At 41.1% G+C, this 19,479-nt stretch overlaps 1 protein-coding gene across 1 annotated transcript; it reads right to left on the bottom strand.

Moving 5' to 3' along the window:
• Positions 1 to 1,767: 1,767 nt before the first annotated feature.
• LOC140562135 (active breakpoint cluster region-related protein) lies at positions 1,768 to 17,832 on the bottom strand. Its single transcript, XM_072687548.1, has 22 exons — positions 17,663 to 17,832; positions 17,350 to 17,474; positions 17,027 to 17,131; positions 15,251 to 15,469; positions 13,448 to 13,555; positions 13,302 to 13,356; positions 13,117 to 13,169; positions 12,841 to 12,978; positions 12,515 to 12,636; positions 11,219 to 11,375; positions 10,870 to 10,995; positions 10,657 to 10,732; positions 10,434 to 10,529; positions 10,202 to 10,276; positions 8,845 to 8,942; positions 8,547 to 8,639; positions 8,279 to 8,445; positions 5,527 to 5,666; positions 5,170 to 5,304; positions 3,055 to 3,160; positions 2,580 to 2,721; positions 1,768 to 2,459 (listed from the first exon to the last, which is right to left on the bottom strand). The coding sequence occupies exons 1-22, from the start codon at positions 17,712 to 17,714 to the stop codon at positions 2,373 to 2,375; spliced, it is 2,475 nt and encodes an 824-aa protein (XP_072543649.1). The 5' UTR covers positions 17,715 to 17,832; the 3' UTR covers positions 1,768 to 2,372.
• Positions 17,833 to 19,479: the final 1,647 nt, after the last annotated feature.

Raw genomic sequence — 19,479 nt, 5'->3', positions numbered from 1 at the left:
AACTTGTTATATAAATTATATACTGTTGCTTTAAATTATGCCAGAAATAGGAAGTGACATACAAAGCTCAAATGATGTCACTTTTACTTTTCACATTCGCTGATTGCTCATGTTAGACAGGGTTCATTACGCTCTAGCCAACCACCCCGCCACACTAAATAGGCCACATTTTTAACTATGCATATAAAATACTATATCAAACTGACTGGCATGTGTGTTCGATCAGAATACTGACCACCAAAAAAATTAACTCCCCTGTCACAAACCACCAGGTCACATGGTGACAAGGTCACATTTTTGCAATCATGGCTCCCATGTCTGAATAAAAAAAATAATTATTAATAATTAGAATTAGAATTAGTCCATAAGAACTGATTAAGAAATTGAAAATTGGAACCTACAAATCTTTCACCTGTTTCTTTGCTAACTTTGCATCCTTTTTTTATTTACAGTGTAACTGTAAGAGGTCACTGGCAGGTTATGTTGAACACTACCAGAGACACATGCCCTCCAGACATGGTGACCCACACTGTTCCTCTCTACGAGAATAATGAGGTCTAATTTCATGAGGAAAGCCATGTTTTTTCGATCTGGTGCCATATGATCCTATTTCAACCATAACCTTTTGAGCTCTATAAAGGTAAAGCCAGGTCTATAGTGGAGGTTTCAGCTTGGTCCTTCAGCTTTTTTATTCAACCTGTCAGCCTCTACTCTCTGCTTTCTAATGGCAGGTTCCTCTCATATCGCTCACCTTGTGCTTATAGTTAGCTTTGGGACCCTCATTTTGCTGCTGAATGATTGAGTGTGCTACTTCTGATTTATGACTCTGACATCCTTTGTTACCGTGGCAATGTCTGGACTGCGTTTCTATGCACATCTGACACCGAAAGGCTTTTCTCCTGTCTGGCTCTTTGGAATGCTGGGAGCGAGTGTGTTTTTTCGCAGTCAGGATTAGGGATCAAAGCAGTAACAGAAGGGCGAAAGAGAGATTAGGCTGCTCTGACCAGGTGGTGTATGTGGGGTGAAAGTCAACACCCAGTTGTATGGGCAGAGTATCAGTGATCAGTGCAGATGCTGGTGTGTGTGTGGGTGTGTGTGTGTGTGTGTGTGTATCTGCTGCAAATGTCTTTCAAGTGCTGCTACACACGATGCTAAACCTGGTCTTGTTGGAGCTGAACCGTGGCAAATTGATTTGTTTGGATATTTGTGAAAGTATAAGGCTCTACAGAAGTATATATGAGCTGGACAAAGGCCTTGTCCTGCAGATCTCACCTTGCAACCTCCCAGAAGACTATAGGAGACTCACTATTCTGGTCCCCCGTCACAAACCAGGTCACATTTTTTGTAATCATGGTTCCCATGACAATAAAAAAATAATTATTAATAATTAGAATTTGAATTAATTCATGAGAACTGATTAAGAAATTGAAAATTGGAACCAAATCTTTCATCTGTTTCTTTGCATCCTTTTTTATTTACAGTGTAACCGAGGTCACTGACAGGTTATGTTGAACACTACCAGAGACAGATGTCCTCCAGTATAGGGCTCAACAGAAGTGTATATGAGCTGGACAAAGGCCCTGTCCTGCAGATCTCACCCTGCAACCTCCCAGACGACTATAGGAGACTCACTATTCTGGTCAGCAGATCTATACAGAGCTACAACCTCACCCCGGAGCTAACGCCTGCTGGGGGATCTCCCTTTCAATATAACATTAGCTATAGCTTTGCTAACCCTGTACAGCATCAATCATTAGTCATTACAAGTTTCTTTTAATACATTTTATTTTATAAATAAAATAAATATACAGTTTCCTATTTCACACCACTTCAATGAAATGGACAAAAGTAAGAACATTTCAACTGGAACGCCCCACAAGTTGGACTTCTTACTCAGTAAGTAGGAAGAGCCTCACCAACCCCAAAAAATCCAAGATGGTCGCACCACATATCAACAGTTAGCACTATCTTTTTGCGTCCCATTAAATCAGTTGTACACACAGTACAACCCTACTTTAATCTGCGGATTTGTAGATCTAGTGGCTAAATGTTTAATTCTGTATATTATATGTCTGGCAGTCTTGGTCTTTATGTTGTGTCATATTTTAATGATGAATGGACGACAAAAATGCTCCAAAATGACTGATTATAATAAATAATTATATCTTCTTACAATGACTGCCATTTAAATGTAAGTCTTTGTGTGACAGCAACATTATGTAACATATGAGACACTCCTGAAAGGGCATCATTGAACTGTACATACATAGAGAACTATTCTATCCTATAAACCACAATGTCTGTCATTTATTCTTGCCGTAATCCAGCAAAATATGCAGTCGCCTTAGCTGACTTATCTGTCACAAACGTTTTCATGGTTCTTCCTCTGTGTGCAGCATTTTGGTAGTGAGAGCCTCTGGAAGATTCTGATTCTGGAGGTAGAGGTAAATGACTTGGACCTGTGAAAAGAGGTCAGAGGAAGAAAGGCTACAGTACCACAACAAGACATTGGCTGTCTGTGTTCTGCTACTGCCTCAGAATATGTGTGGCGAATTTCATGGTTTCCTTAGCCAACTGACCTGAATTTCAACCTCTTGAGAGATGTCCATAGGTGGGCCACACTGACCGGGGTTGGCCACTGGGGGGCGCAGGAGACTGGGGCCAAATACTGTGGCCAGATTACTGAGAGACATCTTATTCTGTTCCTCTTTCATGGCAACTCTAAAAGAGAGAGTGGGAGAGGCAGACAGACATACATACAGGCAGACAGACAGAAGGGAAAATCAGTTCAGTTTTTACCTTAGAATACTTCTGCATGACTCAATCTGAAACCAGGTCACAGAGAGCTGAAACTAAATCAGGTAAATCTAGAGGTCACAGGATGTAGGGTGCAGCGTTATGTAACAATCTCAAACTGAACTGGAACTGTTGTCTCTAAATATAACACTGAATCTCTGCCTCCCCTTTGAGCCATCAATATTAAGTTAAAATAGATCTATCCATTGAAAGTTGGATGTAAAGAGCAAAAAGTTATCATTAGAGACAGGAAGTTACCGTTTGAGGTGATGTAAGAGGAAGAGAAGAGTGTTGCGGTTAACATCAGGGAAGGACTGTAGCTCAGACAACATGATGTCTGCTCTGACGTAAGGGTCAGTCAGGTCTGCTTGAGACAGATACAGTGTTACTTGGTGTGTACACTATTAAAAACAAAGGTGCTACAAAGGGTTCTTTGGGCGATGCCATAGAAGAACCATTTTTGGTTCCATAAAGAACCATTTTTGTGAAAGAGATCTAAGTGTGAAGAACCATTTGAAGGTTTAAGACGTTGGTGTTCATTACCAATTTAGAGGTACCACAAAATGCACCATATGGACAAGTGTTGGGACACCTGTTCATTCATTGTTTCTTCCAAAATCCAAAAAAGGCCATTAACAGAAGTTGTTGATCCCAATTTTGTTGGAGTATAACTGTTTCTACTGTCCAGGAAAAGGCTTTCTACTAGATTCTGGAACATTGCTGGAAGGATCTAACTGCATTCAGCATTAAAAGCGCCATTGAGATCATGATGATCATTACCCTTCCTCATCCCTAACTCCCTAACTCAAAAGATGAGTAAACATTGGGCAAAATCATTCCAGAGAACACAGATCCACAGCTCCATGCTGGGGGTCGTTATACCCCTCTAGCCCACACCTGGCATTAAGTATGGAGCCAATCCAGCCAGCCAGCTTCATGTTTATCTGCTCTAGAGAGCCCAATTCTATTGGCAATACTCTCTACAGGGACAAGAGAAGCTGTGTGTGTGTGTGTGTGTGTGTGATTTGCACATCTGTGTCAGTAATGGATGAAACATAAAAAATTGCTAAATGCATTCATTAGTAGAGGTGTCCACAAACATTTGGACATAGTGTATGATAGAATTAATCACATTTACTAAGCACCCAGAACAGCCATGATACAGCTATGAGAGAACTAAACAAAGCATCTCTCTCTTGTTGAGATAAGGTGAATATTGCTTTTTAAAAGAAAAGACAGTGGTAAACTGGATGTACAGGTCACCCGATTTGGGGTCCAGTCAAGCTACTCAGATTTGAATGATTTGTGCAATGGAACTGGAATGAAGCTGTAATGGATTTTGGTGAACTGCAAGCACTGAGCGACAATTTTAAGGGATCCTTCATCGTGAGTGGTGGCAGAAGTAGACAGTAATGAAAAGTCTCATAAGCCACAGCCTAAGTGCATGCAGGGGCATTCAGCTTATAATTAAATGTCCGCAAAAAATGGACTGAAACTGCAACAAGAGCTACTTAACTGTCTGCAGATAAATCTGTATGCCATTATGTTTACTATAGCAGTTTCGCCCTGGTAGAGCTGTTAATTCTAGTACAATATACAATTCTAGCACTCTCGTATCCATCCACCTAGCACCAGGCCCTACATTTGGAGTTAACTCGCTGTTGTTCTGTCTCAAGTGCATCACTAGATGTGATAACACTACTTGGTTGTCAAAGAAATGCCACGTAGACAAGGAAGATCCCCTTATGACCCCATAAATGGCCAATGACACACTTCTATTACCAAAGAATATCTCCACCAGTTTGCACAGAAGTTCCTGTAGTTACTGAGTTAGTGCGTATAAAGCCTTGAAGTGTTAGAGAGTTTTACAGAGACATTCAATGCTACGTTCACACAGCAGGTAAAAGTGGCCCACATCTGATCTTTTTCATCCTCATATGCGTTGTCTCTTATGGAATTGTCTCTTAGGAAGGACCCACTAATGCAACGGTGGGCAACTCTGGCCCTGGAAGACTAAATTCCTGCACAGTTTTGTGCTTTTTCTGCTCAAGCACACCTGATTCAACTCACCTGTTAATTGCCAGGCTTAGTAGGTCTGTTCGAGCAAGAAGCTCAAGACTCCTGACCTTGATTGCCCATCCTCTGTGCTAAAGCTAAAGCTACCAATTCAGTTCATGGCCAGCTAGCTTCCTGCAGACCTCAACAACCATAATCAACCCCAACTGATGCTTTTATTTGTCTTCAGATGCGCTTTATCAGCTGAATGAGCTGTGTTAGATTTTGGGTTGGAGATGAAACCCATATAAAGAGCTACAAGAGGAGGTTGGGGGCCATTGTTTTTATTTTAGTGTGTGTGGATAAGAGAAAACTAACCCAGTGTTTTGGAGAGACTCTGGAAATGGTCAGTAGGAATGAGAGTTTCAGGTAGTTCCCTCAAGTACAACTTGAGTGTTCCAGACACTGCATTCACATCCACACGTCTCACCTTATTCATAGCCTCCCAATAATCTGAAGACAGAAGGAAAAAGAGAGATAATGTGGAATGTGCAGAAACAGTGAGGAGGAAGCAAAGTTTAAAACACATGTATCTTTTAGTATGGTAAACTCATGTCATACTGGGCTTTTTTCAGATTGACTTCACAGTGTCTCTTTAAAGCAACATCCCTGCTGGTCCTGACACTATGACTTGCTTTCTCACTGACACACACACACGCATGTACACTCACTTACTGGTGTCAAATGCGTGTTTGAGAGCCTGAATCTCACTGCTGGCTCCAGAGATTCTGTAGATGCCTTCCTCTTCCATTCCTCTCCTCTCAACCTCCTCCACACAGGAACGCACTATATGAGGCACCAACACACCCTCCTGTCTGAGACAAGCACATGCAGACACACAAACACACACACAAGGAGATAGTGTATACATACAGTTGCAAGAAAAATTAAGTAAACACTTTGGAATTACCTGGATTTCTGTGTTGATTACTAATAAAATGTGGTCTAATTTGTATCTAAGCACATTGTGTAAACATCAACAGTGCAGGCTAGAAAAAGTAAGTGAACTCTTACATTTAATAACCCATAAATCACCCTCCAACAGAAAACACCTCCACCAAATGTTTTCTGTAGCTGCAAATAAGATTTGTACAACATTGAGAAGGAATTTTAGACCATTTCTCAGTTCAGTAATATTTCTGAGATGCCTTGCGTGTGCAGCTGCCTTCAGGTCATGCCACAGAATCTCGACAGGGTTAAGGTCAGAACTTTGACTTAGTCATTCCACATCTTAAAACTTATTTTTTTTTGTTAAGCATTCTTCAGTTATTCTACTTTTGTGCTTTAGGTCATTGTCACATCACACATTATCTTCTCAGCTTGAGGTCGTGGACTGCTGCCCTTACATTCTCCAGTAAAATGCTTTAATACACTTTTGTATTAAATGCTGAGAATATTGAGAATTTCCCCACTGCGGGACTAATAAAGGATTATCTTATCTTATGCTTAATAATCTCAAGGTATTTAGGCTGGGAGGAAGCAAAGCAGCCCCAAACCACGATGCTCCCTCTACTGTTGGGATGAGGTTTTGGTGTTGGTGTGCAGTGTCTTTTTTTATTCCAAACATAGCATTGTGCATTATGTGCTAAAATGTTGCACTTTTGACTCATCTCCCCATAGACCATCGTATTAGAAGCACTGGAGAACATCCATGTGGTCATCTCCCAACTTGAGACAGGCTGCAATGTTATTTTCGGACCTTTTTCCTCCATGGACACCATTCAGTGGACACACGAACAATAGTTTTGGCTGTCTGTAGAGTCTTCTGTAGGTCATTTGCGGTTATCTTTCTTTCAGGACTGTCTGTCGTAGTCCTTTCCAGTCTTATGCAACTCCATATGCCATGTCTTCTGGGAGTTGTTTGCATTAAGGCATGTTTCACATTAACCATATGTTAAACCTACTCTACTCTCCCTACTCTTCTTCTTAAACATATCAATGTGTTTAAAAAAGGGACTAAACAATACAACTGTTTGCATGTAATTAGTTTAGTTAGATTTAAGGCCTAATTTGTTTAGAAATCAATAACAAAATCCAGGTATTTCCAAAGGGTTCCTTTTTCCCTGTTTGTGCATGTTGGTACACAGATCAGCCATAACATTAACACCAGATAGGAACAATTTGTATTTCTTTATTGTACAAACTGTAGTCCATCTGTTCCTCTGCATACTTTGTTGAGCTCCTTTCACCCTGTTCTTCAATGGTAAAGACCGCCATAAGCCCACCACAGAGCAGGTATTTTTTGGGTGGTGGGTCATTCTCAGCACTGCAGTGACAGTGACTTGGTGGTGGCATGTTAGTGTGTGTTGCACTTGTATAAGTGATTCAGACACAGCAGTGGGGCAGTGGTGGCTCAGCAGTTAGAGCTCCCAGCTATTGATGACAGGGTTGTGTGTGAATGTGCAAGGCAAGGCCCTTCACTCTCTCTGTCAGTGCTGCAGTTTTTAAACACCCCAGAGTCACTGCTGGACAGAGAAAAGCCCACCAACCACAAATATCCAGCCTTCAGCATTCTGTGACCACTGATGAAGGACTAGAGGATGACCAACACAAACTGTGCAGCAACAGATGAGCATCTGTCTTAGACTTTAAATCTACAAGGTGGACTAACTAGGTAGGTGTGTCTAACAGAGTGGACAGTGAGTGGACACACTGCTCCATCAGCACCTCTGTATCTGATTCACTCGTACCAGAGCAACACACACTAACACACCACCACCACGTCACTGTGTCACTGCAGTGATGAGAATGACCCGCTACCCAAATAATACCTGCTCGTTGGAGAACCTGTGACAAACAGGGTGAAAGGAGGCTAAAATGCAGAGAAACAGATGGTCTACAGTCATAGAAATTCTAGAACTACAAAGTGCCTTTTTATTGTAAGTGAGGCTCATAAATGGACAGTGAGTATAGAAACAAGTTAAGATAATGTTATGGCTGACTGGTGTATAAATATAGCTGCAAAGGAAACATGGAAAGTCAGCAAATCACACAGGGAACTAACACAGAGTGTGACTTAGTTACAGCTGACCTTTTATGTATACTTTTCCTTTTTGCAGAACTTGGACCACAGTTTTGCTCTGTTGTAACATTCCAGTCTTACATAAGTAGATTCCTGTTTAGATAACAAAGCTGAACTATCATATTCAACTACCCATTTCCTCAAAAACTACAGATGAGCTTAGCTTAGCGAAATACAACTATGGTTCATTTACAAAATAGCAACCTGTTAGAAGTATTTAAAGAATTTTGAAGAATTGTGCAAAACACTCACAATATGACAAGGCAGAAAGGCTTTCATTTGAGGGCTTAATCAAAACCTTTGTAATCAGATTTCCCAGACCCTTTCTTTTACATTACTTTTCCATACAACAATCTGAATGATATTCTCAGATGAATCTTTTTAATGGGAAAAAACACAACTGACCTTGCTACATCTCCAATCAGAACAGAGAATACAGACTTCTGCTGGAGTGGGGTGAAGCTTGGTGGCTGTAGGGGGTGGGGAATGTATCTGATTGAGATGACCACCTCTATGGGACCCAAATTCAGAGTCATTTTCTTCCACTTCTTTAGCATTTCAACAGGATCTAACTGACTCACACAAACAGACAGAACACAAAAATCACTGCCTCTGTAAATTATACAGCATGTGTACTGGCTTTTGAAAACTGCTTCCAAAATAAAGACCTCACTTGTAGTGTTGCTCTTCCCATGATATCCTCCTGTGACTGAGAAAGACACAGCAGACGGAGATTGCGAGCTCCATCCACCTGCAGCACCAGCTCCTACAACACATGCACAAACAAGAGCCTATTTTTCAGTATAGTATCAAGAAAACTATAAATGCTCTACTGAACTGAATGCTAGAGATATTGCATTTTTATTTTGTGTTGCAGTTGAACTGTGTCTCAAATGAGACCAAGTAAAGGCATATGAAATCACATTCAATAGACCACACAAAAACATAAAAGGAATGTACTAGGTCTTCACCTGGTCCCATTGTGGTGTCAGGGTATAAGCAGAGAGGCAAGTCTGGGCCTTCCTGTCAAAAATCTCAAAGCCATCCACTTCAATACACACATAGATACCTGCACCCACAGAACACGAAGAAACAGAGAGAGCAGTGCAGTTAAAGGCCGAAACTAGACTGGACTTAAAAATAAATGAAAGCAGGGAGTTTATAAATAAGGTGCAACTAACAGCTGCTTTATTATCATTTATTGAGTACCTTGAGTAAACACCCACACTGCAGGCTAGAAAAAGTAAGTGAACCTATGTGAGCTATTTGGCAAACTGTGTTTCAGTTACGGAGATGAGATTGAAAGTGTGGGTTTTACAGAAACTTTGCACATTACATAAAGGTCAGGCAAAGATTGGTTGGTGTAAACCATACCTCAATGCAAACAACTTTCAAAAGACCTCAGAAGACGTGTTATAGAGATGCATGAAGCTAGAAATGGCTACAAAATAAAGCTCAATGTACTTAATGTACCCTGGGAACCTAAAAAGCTCCTCAGGGCTCGTAAATGTACAAATTATGTCTTAAAAATATCTTGTATTTCACCAGTATGGCTGTCCTCCCAATGTAGAATGGGAGGTCCTAAAAGTGGTCAGGCTTACAATAGCACACTCTGACCAAGTGGTTATGCTTAGCTTGAAGGCTGGAACAGAACCTCCTCCGATATTACCTGTTCTATCCAATGAAGAACAGAGTCTATAGCCACAATATGTGAGTAACCTTTTCACCATAATATACAACATTTTGTTAGGGCTGTCAGTCATGCATGCTCATTCCTTATTAAGATATTAAGACCATGCTCAGACTGTTCTCAGAGGTCTGTTTTTAAGGTAATTAATCTTATTTCTAATTTGTGTTTTCTATTTAAACTTTGCTGAATGCTTTGCTTAACACCCAAGACAGGTATTATACGAAACATTATGTTAAAACAACTCAAATACATTACATTAAAAGAACACTACGTACTTACTACTGAACACAAATTCCTCAGTCTTGAAATGCACTTTCAAGCCCCAAAATGGTCAAGCGGCCAACGAAATTAGTTGTGGGCGTAGCTACGCCAGAACGTACGTAATGTGTGTAATTAAATTACTTTGTAATTCAACTGGGTTAAAACAAATAATTGGAATACAGTGTTAATGTTAACTGGAGCTTTTTAGAGGTAAATGTTTTAGGAGTGTTTTTTATTTTTTATTTTAGTATTTTTTTTTTTTTGAAAAAGTGTTTTTCAGGAACAAAAGAACAAAAACAAAACCCTAATTGACGAGTGTTCAGACGGCTTAGGGTGTGCGTGCACATGTGATTGCGACTAGGTGAGACGTGACTTACTCGCAGGCTGCTGTAGACCACAGGCTGAATGCACAACCACACACAGGCTTCCACACATGCTATTCTCCACACTGTCTGTAGGCAAGAGAAAGAAGAACTGTGATAGAGAGACAGAGATAGCGGCTGACGCAGAGAGAGAGAGAGCACATGTGCGAGTAAAACAGAAACTTCAGTAATGCAAAAGTGAGAGAGGGCTAATGTGAGATCTACTGGGTGTGTTACACATACTGACCAGGCTGAAAGCAGCAAAGCGGTGGATGTTGAGTCATTCGCAACTTGACACAAGAATTGGCCAGAGAGAGTAAGTCTGGTGGCACCGTCTGCAGATCTGAGAGGCATATAGACACATACATGCTGTGCTGGGAAAAGGAATTTGCCCCTGTCTCAATTTCTTTTGTTTTTGCATAGAGGACAAGTGATTCAAGCACCAACACTGAGCTGGACGGTCCACTCACCCTCTGCTTTGAGTCTGTTGATTGCCTCTCTCCACTCATCAAGCTCATATAGAGATGGCAAGTGAACTATATGACTCTGCAAAGAGAGAGAGACACAGAGAGAGAGAAAGACAGATGGGCGGGGGGGCAGAGAGAGAAGGCAGTATGCTAGATGTTGGGTTATAAGAAGTTGTAGTGTGTGCGTGTGTGTGTGTGTGAATTAATTGTTCTCACTTTGCTGTTGGTGCTCTGCAACTCTAAGATAAAAGATGGACTGTGTGTCAGAAGCCAGAGTTCACAGGCTTCAAGCTTCCTTCTACACCGCTCAGCAGCACGGCAAACAGACCCTTTACTCTCTCTCTGTAACACACACAAACACACACACACATACATATATACACACCAGATTCTTAGGGTTTTTTCAAGAATATATGGAAATGATGCACTGAAAGAATTGGCACTCACACCCACAGACCCACACACACATAGACTGTCACCCTGAGTTACTGCTTATACTACCCAGACACATGCATGCAACACACACATGCACACCCCCAGACAAACACAGACACACAAACAGTACCATTATCTCTTGAAGGGCACGCCTACAGTGAAACATCTTTGCTCTCATGTTGCTGATTTTGAGCTGAAGGTCAGCTGACGTTTCCTGATCTACAGCCCAGTGCATCTTCATACCCGCTAGTGGCATATACCAACAAAACCTGTAATGTAGCGGCTTCCTGACACACACACACGCACGCACACACACACACACACAATGTTTAAATGTCTTAGCTGTAAACAACTTGCTGTACAATGTACACTCACTGAGCACTTTATTAGGAACATTCTAATACTAATACTAAAACTTGGTATGCCTCGATTTTCGAGTCCAGAAGATGCTGGAAACATTCTCTTTAGACTTTGGTCAACGTCGCCATGACTGCACCACGTAATCCCTGTAGATTTATTTAAGAGCACTATCATGTTGTGAATTTCTGGCACTACCACATCCCAGGAAGGTGTTCTACTGGATTCCAATTCACAGCCTGAGAAAGCCCTTGAAGAACATGAAACCAGCTCTGAATTATGTTTTTGTGACATGCTGAAGTGGCCATTAGAAGATGATCAACTGTGGTGATGAACGGATTTGCTTATGGTCTGTGACAATACTTAATAGACTTTAGCATCCAAGTCAAAACCTCAGCCTCAGTTTTCTGCTCCTGGCTGACAGAAGTGGAGCTCGACATGGTCTTCTGCAGTTGTAGCTAATGCGCCTCAAGGCTGGACGTGTTGTGCACACTGGAATGCTTTTCTGCTCACCACAATTGTGCAGAGTGGTTATCTGAGTTACTGTAGCCTGTCTGTCAGTTTGAACCAGTCTGTCTTTTTTTTGTGACCTAATTTCTTAACAAGGTGTTTCCATCTGCAGAACCGCTTCTCACCGGTTGTGTTTTCTTTACTACACCATTATGAGTAAATTCTAGAAACTGTCGTGCTGAAAATCTCAGGAGATCAGCAGTTCTAGAAATACTCAAATCCAGCCCTTCTGACATGATCTTCTGACGATCATGAAACGCTCAAAATCACTAAGATCACATTTTACCCCCTTCTGGCCGTTAATATGGAAAAAGGCCTGAAACTGTGGCACATCTCTGCATTATTTTATGCATTGCACTGCTGTGACATTGGCTGAACAGCATGAATGAGTAGGTGTACACGATCTTCCTAATAAATTGCTCAGTGATAGTATATTGTATGTAAGGTAGACCATATGGATTAGGAAAGGACATGCCAGAAATCTCAGTTAATATATGTAATAATATAATAAAAAATATATAATAATAGTAAATATAGTATAATTTAGTTTTTAAATCACCCCATAGTCCCGCCCTTCAGTTTGACACACAGCAGAAGATCTGTGTACAGAAACAGATGTCTTAGATTGCGTCCACCCTCACAGACATCCACCACAAACCCGTCACGCACTAGCTGCCGCCTCTGCGAAACAAAATAGCACAAAACAGAGAGGCACGTATGATCAACAATGCATGTGTGACAGAGCTCTGGCGCTCTCTCTCAACAGCCAAGGTTTGCGCACATTATGTATTATTGTTCAATGATAATTGTGCTTTTGTCCTTTTGCAGCCTATTCAATCACAGAGATCCTCAAAATGATACGTGTGTTACAGGGCATGTGGCTACCTCTCCTCTGCTGAGAGTGACAGCAGTCTTATGCTGTGACCCCTCATTGACCCCAGACAGGAAGCTGCTGGAAAGACGCAGAGCTTCCTGTAGCAGTGTACTGTCAAGGTGATCATTTGGCGTGTGTTTCAGAAGATCCTGTTGAGAGGAATGGTGGCACAGGTGCCAGGTAGACATAAGAACTTCACAAGTGGAAACTTAAGACTTAAGCACTGAATTGTAGTTTGTATATTACAGATGAAATATCAAATAAATGTTAACATGCAACTCTCTCACATGCAGCACTAAAGTAGTCTTAGTCACTCTGTCCAGAGGTTTGTAGAGGAGAGCTGTGACATGAGACACATGAATGAAATGAATGAAATGAACACCCAGAAATGAATGAATAGTTAATTTCAGTAAAAAAGAAATGAAAAGAAACATAGATTTTATATTATATTTTATACTATTGTATGTATTACCTTCAAAGGTGTATTTAGTTCTGGAGGTGTCTGATCCTTTGGTGGACATCATGCTCTAAAAAATGTAAGAAGACTGTCCATGCATTCCTCTATAACACTAGAAATTTGCTGAGCAGTGATTCTGCAATGCTGTGCAGAGTACTTACCTCGGCAAGGATTCGGAATCGTGGGTTTGACAGGGTGCACCTCCTTACGATTTGAACCGCACTCTCGTAGTTATCAATAAACCCCCGGTACAGTCCTATCTGGCTCACCTGTGCACACATGACAAGAAAGTGGAGAGTCACATTACTGTCCAGTAGGTATGCAGAAGCTGCACACACACACACAAATGTACAATACATTATATCACAGATTTCTGGTTTGTGTCTATGTAGTAAATCTACACAGGTCTAGCACCTCTGTTGGTTCTGCTTGCTGTATGATGTGTCTCATTTTTCTGTGTAGTAATATTGGCCCATTTTATTTTATTTCCTTCAGAACATTTTTACAATGTTATTCTGTCGTATCTAAGAAGGCGGGGTTACACTTAGAAATTGTAGAATTGTAGAAAGTCACTGACAGCTTTCAGTCATCTGCAGTACCTGCATTGCACCCTTTCTGATCATTACATGGAGTAGCTAAGTTGTAGTCAAACTTTCATGAGCTGCACTTTTACTATAGAGAGTGCAGTTCATGTGCTGTAAGATCAATAAAGGCAGTTTGGGACACACCCGGTCTGGGAGAAGGGGGCGGGTCTACCAAAGAATTAAGGGTGTCTGGCTCTGCAGCAAATTTGACAACATGGTGGACAAATTCGGCTTCATTTTTATAGAACGAAAGGAAATTAACCATAGCGTCCATGTTTTCTACAGTCATTGGGTACAACCCTGACAACATGTAGAAAACAAACAGGCCTTATGTACTAGCTACGAGTTTAGCTAACTAGTTCCAGATAAACGGAGAGCCAGCAAACTTAGATGAGCCAGACGGAAAGATATGTCTGAAAATAGACATAGCTTGAGATCAAAAGTCCAACAAGCGTTACTGTCAAAATACAACCAAGCACTTTCTAATGACTTCACGGTTCCCATGGCTACATTGTGCTGGTTAAACTTAGCCTAAAGCCACAGTGGTTCAGCGGTGACCAGACACACCACACATTCGATATCTCCAAGAGATCTGTCACTCAACTTTGTGCTCTCAGATATATGTTTCCTCAAACCAGTGTAATGTCAGTCCCAGTTAGCTGGAACACAATATATGCTGTGATGTGTGCGTGTCTTGTATAGTTTTGCTAACTATGCTAAGCTAAAAGCCAAGCTAAAAGGTTGCATTTCGGCTTTCTGTCAGTCCAACACAAGTCACTCAGCTTTGCTCCCTCAGACTTAAGTCTACATATACGTCAGTGGTGCAGCCGTTAGACGTCAGAAATGCAGCTGTGCAGTGCTGGATGGCACTTTTGGGACCTAAGGTTAGCTTAACAACCAGGTTCCAGATCCAACACCACAAAAGAGGTTTCATTTCAGCTTTCTTTCCTTCCAACACCCGTCTTCTCAGCCTTATTCCTCACATCTGAATCAAAATGATCTAATCTTTTCATAGTGAGGTTATGGTTAGACAATTTGAACGTATTCTGTGATAAACAGAATACTGTAATACGGGAAAAAAATCATGCCAACAAGCTCATCTCTTCTAATTTGCAGCACAGTTTAACATTTAACATCTGTTGTCAGATTGATAGTTTTACTGAATTTAAGATGGGCCTGCACTGCACTTATCTGGGTGACTGTGTAAGCAAACAGATTTTCTAGCTAATGTTAATTTGATTCTTTTGGGTTCTGGAATAAGACAGGATGAGATGGTGAGAACCCTAGTCAGAAACCAAAAACAGGCTTCTTATGCTAAATTTCAGGTCTCAAAATGACTGAACCATGAATAACAGACTCTCATAGGAGATGAAAACTCACAAACTTCAGAAAGAGGTCTCCCACAGACACCTGAAGGTGCTGCAGCTGGTCGGGAAGACCTTTTTCCAAGTCCACAGACTGCAGTTTGGCTTTGAGGCTGCTATGGAAGTCTCTGTGGAGATCTCTGAGTTCTGGCAACTGGTAAAACACTGTCTGGACCTGCTCGATAGACAACACAGGCTGAGATGTACCCGCTGATGCCCTCAGAGCTTTCATTGGCTGAAAAGAAAGAGAGAGAGAGAGAGAGAGAGAGATAGATAGAGAGAGAAAGAAAGAGAGGATTACAAATGAAGGGAAGGGATATTCAGGTCTGAGAGGATGTACACATGTTCATTAGTACAAGAGCGAGAAGCAGGTTTCACTCAAGGTCCTAAGAGTGCGAGTGTAAGACGACTCTATAGTTTGAATGTGAGCTTGAGTGTATGTTAAAAATGTCTCGGCATGCTGACGGAGATAAAAAGCCGAGAAACCCAAGTGCCAGTTTGTTTCTATTCAAGTTAAAAGGAAGTGTGAAGTGTGGTGTTTGTTTCTCAGCTAGACGTATACAGAAATAAGTCCAAGTATCTTTAAAGTGAGCAGAGAGAACAACAGTTGCAGAACCATACATACAGAAGAATTTCTAACCAGCCATTTCAGCAGTGTCTCTCTCTCTCTCTCTGTCTCTTTCCCCCACTTCACAATGTAAAAATTGAAGGACTGAATCAAAGCCAAATTAGGACACTGTCACTCATATTTTGCATCACACCCTACCAACAGCATGAGCTGAAAGGGAAGCAATACTTCACTTTTTACTCAGGGGTGGTCAGAGAGAGAAGTTTGGCACAGCTGAAAGAGGAAGAATTGTTGTCTCGATTAGAATAAATAAATGAGTGGGAAATGATAAAGTATGAACTCACTGGAAAGCACAGCAATATGCACTCAAAATACACTTCCGGGACAAACCCAGATGATTTGAATACACATTTACACTTCACCATTGTCATTTTGTGGTTGACATTAGAGGTGTGACAATGCATTGAAACACAGTAATGCTGCAAAGCACACCACAATGTTTCGTGGAGCACAGGCATTGTATTCATCTGGAGTTCAAGTTAGTTAAGAATCATGAAACTAGTGTTGTGAATCAAATGGTGGGCTGAGTATATGGTTACATGCTCAGCTGATATGTAGCTTTTTGTTATGAAAAGACTTGTGTGTTTTGTTATGAAAAGATGTGTGTGTTCATCGTTTAATATCTACTACATTCTGTATCTACTATGAATTATTCAAAATTTAATATGAATTATTCAGTATATTCTGTAAATTATTCAGAAGCATCTATAAAGTATTAAGTATCTACTAGATTTGTTCAGTATCTACTATGTATTATTTACAATCTACTATGAAACATTCTGTATCTACTATGAATTGTTTTTAACAATCTATTAAGTGTTCAATATCTACTAGAATTATTCAATATCTCCTAGAATCATTCAGTATCTACTATGAATTATTTTAAATAATCTATTACATGTTCAATATCTACTAGAATCATTCAGTATCTACTATTAATTATTCAGATTTAGATATTAGGTATTTATTATCTACTATAATCATTCAGTATCTTCTACAAATGATTCAGAATCTAAAATGAAAAATTCAGCATATACTATGAACTATTCAGCGTTTACTACAAACTATTTAGTAAGTACTATGAATTATTTGAGAATATGCAATTGAAGAATGCATACAGGCCTTAATAATTCAAAGGTTTGAGCCTATTTGTCTGTTTATTACCGTAAGCAGTGTTTCCAGCTCAGACAGGTAGGTCTCTTCACTTATTAAAATCTCTCTGAGCACCAGCAGTCTCTTCTCCAGCATGTCTTCTGTGCTTCTGTAGGTCTGAAAAAAACAACGACTCCTCATTGAGAACATCGATCAGTCCAGTAACTTACTGCTCCAGATACTTCTTAGTCTTTTCTATTACTGAAACGCTGAATCTAAGAACAACTTCAATAGTAGTTATTAATAAGCTCAGAATAGGGCATATGAGTTCTCCACAGGCCAGTCATTGCTGCGGGTGTTGGATATGGTTTATTAAGTTAAATGAGTTGCATCACCGGTGTGTCTGGAAGTCCTGGGACCTCAGGGTGTAAAGCACTGTTAGGAATCCAGTCTGTTTCCGAAATGAACACGTCCTGGAACAGGTCTGATCCAACAACCTCCTCAACCTCTTCTTCCACCACTATCAAAAAAATACAGTACAATGATTTGCCCTTCAGCCTGTAGAGGGTCTCAAAACAGACACGCAGGACACTACTGAAACACACTGAAACCTACACATTAGCATCAACCGACTGACATAAAGATTCTGTATATAAATGATGAAACATTCACTATAGCTGGATTCTGTAGATCTAGCCAAAGTCATACCGGGTAGACCGTGGGATGTGAGGTACTGCAGCGCCTCTGAGTAAAGCTCCATGTCCAGCTCCACTGCTCGAGACGAAAGCCCTCTGAAGAAATACAGGGGTGTTTCAGTGTCTCTCTGCTCAGGTCGCGTCCAGTCCACCACTTCAAACGGCGATCAATGGGTAGAGCTGGGTTATGGTCCCTACCCGTAGTTCCAGTAGCACCGACTCCTGTGCAAGGATTGGCTACTGGTGGGCTGACGTCTACAGCGAAGGCGGGGCTTGTCTCAATACGGGTGAGATTAAACATTGCGACGATGAAAGTCATGAGCCCTTCCTGTATATCAGCCCTCTGCCCGAGAGAGAGAGAGAGAGAGAGAGAGAGAGAGAGAGAGAGAGAGAGAGAGTGAATGAGAGAGAGAGAGAGAATGAATGAATGAGAGAGAGAGAGAGAGAGAGAGAGAGAGAGAATGAATGAGAGAGAGAGAGAGAATGAATGAATGAGAGAGAGAGAGAGAGAGAGAGAGAGAGAGAGAATGAGAGAGAGAGAAAAATAGACAGGGAGACAGGGAGACAGAGAGAGAGAGAGAGAGAGAGAGAGAGAGAGAGAATGAATGAGAGAGAGAGAGAGCGAGAGAGAGAGAGAGAGAGAGATAGAGAGAGAGAGAGAGAGAATGAATGAGAGAGAGAGAGAGCGAGAGAGAGAGAGAGAGAGAGAGAGAGAGAGAAAGTGAGAGAGAGAGAATGAGAGAGAGAGGAAAATAGACAGGGAGACAGAGAGAGAGAGAGAGAGAGAGATAAAGTGGCACAGATTGATGCATGAGGTTTTGGTTTCACTCACTGCTTCCTTGCGTTTCTACTCAGTGCTAACACACACACACACACACACACACACACACCGAGCACTTTATTAGGGACACTATACTAATACTAAGTAAGGCCTCCTTTTGCTCCCACAACAGTCCCAAATATTTACGGCATGGACTTCACAAGATGTACAGTGAGAGCATCCAATCATCATTTGAGATTCTGGCCCATTCAGTTTCTGCAGATTTTTCAGGTTTACTTTTACACTGTGAATCTTCTGTTCTGCCACATCCCAAAGGTGCTCTACAGGATTCAGAGCAGCTGACAGGGATTGTCATGTTTGTGAAACCAGTATGAAATGTTTTTTGGTTTATGGTTTGGGACATGGTACATATCATGCTGGAAGTGGCTGTTAGAACCATGCCAATGCACTCATGTGAGGCTGACATGGGTGGAACGTGGGCTAGGCAGGGTTCAGGTGGGAATGGGCTCTGAGTAGGTTTGTACATGTGTGCTTTACTGGGACCCAGTTGGGCTTTCCAAGCCCTCACTTGTCCCATCACTGACCCTGGTGTGCATCCATATATGGGGTCAGCGTAGAACCTAAGAACCTGTGGCCATGAAAGGAAGCACATGATGCTCAAATAGTTCAGTATTAACAGGTTTGAAGTGTGCCAAGAAAACATCCCCCCACCATTACACCACCTCAACAGAAATCAAGATTCGAGCTCATTAGACCAAGCTATGTTTTTTTTATTTGTCAACTGTGCAGTTTTGTGTGTGAGTCTAAAACCATTTTAAACAGATGTTTTGATTATATATAGAGGCTTTTTTTATTATAAGTTGGAATATGTCAAGTGGCTATGTCAAAATGATATGACCTATTTATCCCATTTATTGTCCTACCAGCTTTGTCTTTACAGCTATATCAAAAGTTTCAGCAAGTTTCAGAGTTAGGAAATGACCCGTAGTTTCTAAACACATTCAGCAGGCCTTGCACTGTTAGTCACCTTAATTGCAGACCACTGTACA

Source organism: Salminus brasiliensis, chromosome 9, assembly GCF_030463535.1.
Source record: "Salminus brasiliensis chromosome 9, fSalBra1.hap2, whole genome shotgun sequence".
Taxonomy (NCBI): domain Eukaryota; kingdom Metazoa; phylum Chordata; class Actinopteri; order Characiformes; family Bryconidae; genus Salminus; species Salminus brasiliensis.
This window is presented reverse-complemented; position numbering and strand designations above follow the sequence as displayed.

Coding starts and splice junctions, on each gene's coding strand:
- LOC140562135 (XM_072687548.1), bottom strand. CDS start 17,714: ATGGAGCTTTACTCAGAGGCGCTGCAGTACCTCACATCCCACGGTCTA. Junction 2,722..3,054: donor CTCTTACATCACCTCAAACG/GTAACTTCCTGT, acceptor TCTCTCTTTTAG/AGTTGCCATGAAAGAGGAAC. Junction 2,460..2,579: donor CTCAAGAGGTTGAAATTCAG/GTCAGTTGGCTA, acceptor CTCTTTTCACAG/GTCCAAGTCATTTACCTCTA.